General features: G+C 41.4%; 1 protein-coding gene across 1 annotated transcript; it reads right to left on the bottom strand.

The window, feature by feature from the left end:
* Positions 1–6: 6 nt before the first annotated feature.
* Positions 7–3,039, bottom strand: LOC120859662 (protocadherin gamma-B7-like; the record flags this gene model as incomplete). Its single annotated transcript, XM_040235677.1, has 1 exon — positions 7–3,039. A coding segment is annotated over exon 1 (1,496 nt), but the record flags the coding sequence as incomplete, so codon positions are not given.
* Between the last annotated feature and the right edge of the window lie 2,607 nt (positions 3,040–5,646).

Below are 5,646 nucleotides of genomic sequence, written 5' to 3'. Positions count from 1 at the left end.
GACAGCGCGCGTGGCTCCAGGTCGCTGGCCACGATGGAGTAGGAGACATGGCCATTGGGTCCCAGGTCTGGGTCGGAGGCGCTGACTTGCGCGATGGAAGCGCCGGGTGGATTGTTCTCTGCCAAGTGGACCACGTAGGCGGCCTGGTGGAAAACTGGAGCGTTGTCGTTGACATCGGTGATTCGTAGAGTGACGCTTCTGAGGGAGGAGAGGGGCGGCTTGCCCCTGTCTGTGGCTGCGATGGTGACATTGTACTCCGGGGTCTGCTCCCGGTCCAGGGCGCCATCTGTCACAAGCTTGTAGTAATTATTGGCGGAAGATTCAATTCGAAAAGGAACTTTTTCTTTTATGAGACATGTGACCTCCCCATTTTCTCCCAAATCTTTATCATGTGTTTTGAACAGAGCAATCACGGTTCCAGGTTCTGCATCCTCGGTTATGGAACTAGACACCGAAGTGAAAACCACCTCTGGGGCATTGTCGTTCTCATCTACAATGTCCAATATAATTTTACACTCACTAGTCATGCCTCCACCGTCCTTGGCTTCTACGCTTATGGTATAACTGCTACTGATTTCAAAGTCTATAGGACCGTTGGATTTAATTTCTCCACTTTGATGATCCAGCACAAACGTGTTTCCAATACCTCTTAGTGTTTTGAAGGAGTAGGTGATCTCTGCATTGATGCCCTCATCCTGGTCAGTGGCCTTCACCTTTAGCACAAAAGTGCCTGGGGGTGAGTTCTCACGCAGGCTAACTTTGTACACATCCTGACTGAACACTGGAGGGTTATCATTGGCATCAGTGACCTTGACCCTGATTTGAATGGTGCCAGTTTGGACGGGATCACCCCCGTCCACTGCTGTCAAGACCAGGAGATGGGAACTCTGTTGCTCCCTGTCCAGGGGCTTCTCCAACACTAATTCTGGGGCATTCTTGCTTTCAGTCTTATCCTCAACCATCAGAGAGAAATGCTCACTATAGCTCAGTTGGTAACTCTGGAGAGAGTTAGGCCCTACATCTGCATCGACAGCTGATTCCAGACCAAACCGAGTTCCTGGAATTGCAAACTCGTTGATTTGTAAAACGATGTTATTTTGGGGGAAACGAGGTGGATTGTCATTTATATCTTCTATCATCACGTTTATGTGAAAAACACTTAGAGGATTCTCTGCTACAATTTCCAAGGGTACAACACACAAAGGGTTCTGGGGACAGAGTGACTCCCGATCTATTCTGTCACTCACAAGTAAGTTCCCATTCTCCGTGTTTAGAGTAAAATATAGTTTCTCAGAACTAACTCTGAGGTTGCGGGTCAATAAATCCTGTACATGCAGCCCCAGGTCCTCGGCCAGATTCCCCACCACGGAGCCTCTGGTCATTTCTTCTGGAATAGAATAGCGGATCTGTTCGGAAAGCGCCCCGCAGAACAAAGGCAGCAAGAAAGGAAAGAGTACTTGCCGCCGCCGGGTACTGCTTCTCTGCTTCGCCCTATTTCCCATTCTTCTCTGCGATGCTGCAGCCTCCGACGTGAAGAGATGGTTTGCAAACTGCGTTTAAAATATTCACATCGACCACATAGAAAACTCAACGCTCCCAGTTTGAAGACAACCCAATCGGTATTCCGGAATCAGATTTGCGGAGTAGCGAGCCTGAGAACGGCTACTCTTCCTTCGGACTTTCCTCTGTGACTACGCAGGAAATCACCCGGGTAGACACGGAAAGCTAGTTCTTGCAGCGCATTGGCCAACAGCGGCGCTCGGAGTCTATTTAGCAAACTGCAGTCCGAAGCCTTGCAAATAATGGGATTCAGTATTCTAGCAGATATGTTGAACTGATGTATGGTGAATGAGGCAGTTTAGGAGTTTTGGATAGGTCTATTTTCCAGTGTTTATTACCAAAGAGGGTTATTCAGAGGTGAGATCCTATAGAAGAGCCATTAATCCAATAATGAGGAAAGTTTGTCTTTTTCTAATTAGAGGAAATACACATATTGGAAGAACAAAGACAGTCTTCTCTCCAGACTTAGAAAAAAGACCACGTGGAAAAACAGCCCCACCAAGTGGTTTGGGGAAAATCTGACACCTGTGAAATGATACCCAGTATTATCTTCAATCTGAAATGCATATGAATTTAGCCTTTCATCAGAGAAGAAGAGATCAGAGCTGTATAGGGCATTACTCAGGATAAGAAGAGCCAATACCATAGTCTTCCTTGTTACTTATCAAAGAGATTTATGAAAAGAATTATGAAGTGTTTTACACTTTCATCATAAAGATAATATAAAAGTGTACCCTAGTAGGTTACTATAGGAATTTAATGAAATGTGAGGGTTTTATTTTTATTCTTTTATTTAACTGTACCTTATACTGCATCTCAACAGAACTTTACCTCTAATCAAAATAACCTTCTTAATCCCAAGTGTCAAAACCAGCCTTTCCATTTTGTTCTCTAAGATCTTGTTTGCCAACTCCTAACTAGTTCAGGTTATGTTTTTTTTTTAAATATGGAACAACCTCTCTCTCCCAGCAAAAGCCTCATATTCTTTTTAGTCAACTAGTTTCCATTCAAGTAAAATGCTTTAAATCTTTTTCCTCAGTTTGGAATCTCATATGCACAAATTCTATCCTATGATGCTCAAAACTCAACATTTTTCTTGACTTCAAGACAAATTTAGGCATCTGTTGCAGGACTTCCCTTTCCTTACAGCTGAAATTCTTTTTGTTCAAACATTAGATACTCAATTTAAAGTTAATTATAGTAAGGTCAGTTCTGAAATGAGAAGGGATATCTTAAAAGGAAAGGTAAATATGCAAGTAATCTGGGCCAAATATCTAGAAGTGCTGTGAGAGTGTTGAGCTGAATTGTTGACTATGGAGATGATTCCTGAGATCAATACCCTAGAAAAGTTTCCTTTCCTCCCTTAACTTTCCTAGACATTGCTTCAAATAACACATTATTAGGTAACTATTAGGTTCAATAACAAGGTGGTTCTGAATGTAAGAATTGACTATGAAAAAAAGTGAAAGTGTTAATCATTCAGTTGTGTCTGGCTCTTTGTGACCCCATGGACTATAGCCTGCCAGGGTCCTCTGTCCATGGAATTCTCCAGGCAAGAATACTGGCATAGCCATTCCCTTCTCCAGAGGATCTTTCCCACTCAGGGATCAAACCCAGGTCTCCTTCATTGCGGGCAAATTCTTTACCATCTGAGCCATCACGGAAGCCCCAAGGACTGAGTGTACTAATATTTAATATAAAAATGAGTTTATATGAAATTAACACAATGTTGTTGGAGAAGGCAATGGCACCCCACTCCAATACTCTTGCCTGGAAAATCCCATGGCTGGAGGAGCCTGGTGGGCTACAGCCCATGGGGTCGCTAACAGTCAGACACGACTTCACGACTTCACTTTCACTTTTCACTATCATGCACTGGAGAAGGAAATGGCAACACACTCCAGTGTTCTTGCCTGGAGAATCCCAGGGACGGGGGAGCCTGGTAGGCTGCCGTCTATGGGGTGGCACAGAGTCAGACACGACTGAAGTGACTTAGCAGCAGTAGCAGCAGCAGCAGCAACACAGTGTTGTAAGTCAACTATACTTCAATTTTAAAAAGACTTGTCGGGACTTCCCTGGTGGCCCAGTGGCTAAGACTCTGCCCTCCCAATGCAGGGGGGCCTGGGTTCAATCCCTGGTTGGGGAACTAGATCCCACATACTGCAACTAAGACCTGGCACAGCCAAATAAATAAATCAAAATATTAAAAATCAGTCAAGAAAAAAACTCAAAAAAACTTAAAAAAAAAAAAAGACTTGTCATTGCCAAGGGGAAGAAGGGGTGGAGGAAGGAAGGATTGGGAGTTTGGGATTAGCAGATGCAAACTATTATAAGGATGGATGGATAAACAACAAGGCCTACTGTATAGCACAAGGAACTATATTCCATATCCTGTGATAAACCATAATGAGAAAAAAGCATATGTATATAGGAAAAGTGAAAGTTGCTCAGTTGTGTCCGACTCTTTGAGACCGCGTGTAGTATACAGTCCATGGAATTCTCTAGGCCAGAATACTGGAGTAGGTAGCCTTTCCCTTTTCCAGGGGATCTTCCCAACCCAGGGGTTGAATCCAGGTCTCCCGCATGGAGGGCAAATTCTTTACCAGCTGAGCCACAAGGGAAGTCCAAGAATGCTGGAGTGGGTAGCCTATCCTTCTCCAGATGATCTTCCCGACCCAGGAATCTAACTGGGGCCTTTGCAGGTGGATTCTTTATCAACTGAGCTATGAGGGAAGCCCGTATGTTTGTGTGTGTGTGTGTGTGTATTCCATAGAATGGAATCAATTTTTCTATGCAGCACAAATTAACATTGTAAATCAACCACACTTCAATAAAATGCTTTAAAGTGAGTTTGCAAAAGAAATAAAGATGAGTCCAAGACTCCTAAGCATACTGAAAACAAACAAAAATATCCAGAGGAGTACCAGCTAAATCAATCTCATGAAGTCTAAATACCCACTCCATCTCTTATATTCACAAAATATTCCATGTGAATAACTCTAAGAAATGTAAACATGTTTAGCAGATTTGGCAATAACTTTTTGAGAAGCACTGGATCAAAAGTAAGTTATTTCTATAGGAGAATTTACTACATTAAAAAAATTATTCAACAATACACAGACACTAAAGTTCAAGTAAAAGAATAAAAGGAAATAATGCCAGCTCTACAGTTCAACTACTTCTTCAGAACAATCTAATGACTTCACTGTATAAATAGAAAAGATGTCTAGAACTTAAGAGGGAAAATATGTTCTACATTTTCTCTCCCAAGAGAGCCTCATATTTAAAGGGAGTCATATGTCTTATTTTAATGAGGCAAAGAAATGAGATAAGGTTAAAATAATCGACAGAAGCTAAACATACTGCTAGTCACCAAAAGTCAAAAGAGAATTGTTTTGTGCTCAGAAAAAAAAGCTGATGTGTACAAAAGTGTATATGTGTGAGTATGTGTGTATATGTATTATAGATGAAGAAAAAGAGCTAGAGTAAGTATGCTGTTGAATCAACATAAATATTAGAAGTAAAACAAATAATGGTAGAATATAATTATAAATCCGTGGAGGCAATACAAAGCTGAAATGAAATAAATAAAAATGTTTATGAATCATTAACTTGAACGCAACCAGTTTACATTGATAGCCAAACACTGATGATAGAAAAATATTACTAAAATTCAATTTAAAACCAATGATAACAGAACTGGACCTCTGAAATTAAAACAAGGAAACAAAAGAAACTGCCAGGACCAAAAGAAAAAAAAAAAAAAGAAACTTTTACAAAACCTTTCTGGAAAATGATGATAACCTGATGAAAGGTAAAGTACAGAATTTCACATGCTTTGCTTTATACAAGAACATACACCCCTCCCAAACAGTTTATACAACAGGCTCAGAAAAAAGAAAAAAAAAAGTAATCTTAAAAGACCTATGCACAGACATCAACAATTGGAAGGCAGGAAATAAATCTCACCTGATTATCAGTAGGATCACATTTGCCTAAACCTGTAGCTGAATCTTCAGTTATCAAAAGAGGCTCGCTTTTCCCACAGCTCTCTTGACTGATGAGCGTGTCCGCGTAGTTGGGCTG

This window comes from Oryx dammah, unplaced genomic scaffold (assembly GCF_014754425.2).
Source record: "Oryx dammah isolate SB20612 unplaced genomic scaffold, SCBI_Odam_1.1 HiC_scaffold_2198, whole genome shotgun sequence".
NCBI classification, from domain to species: domain Eukaryota; kingdom Metazoa; phylum Chordata; class Mammalia; order Artiodactyla; family Bovidae; genus Oryx; species Oryx dammah.
Note: the sequence above shows the minus strand (reverse complement) of the source record. Positions and strands in the feature narration are given on the sequence as shown.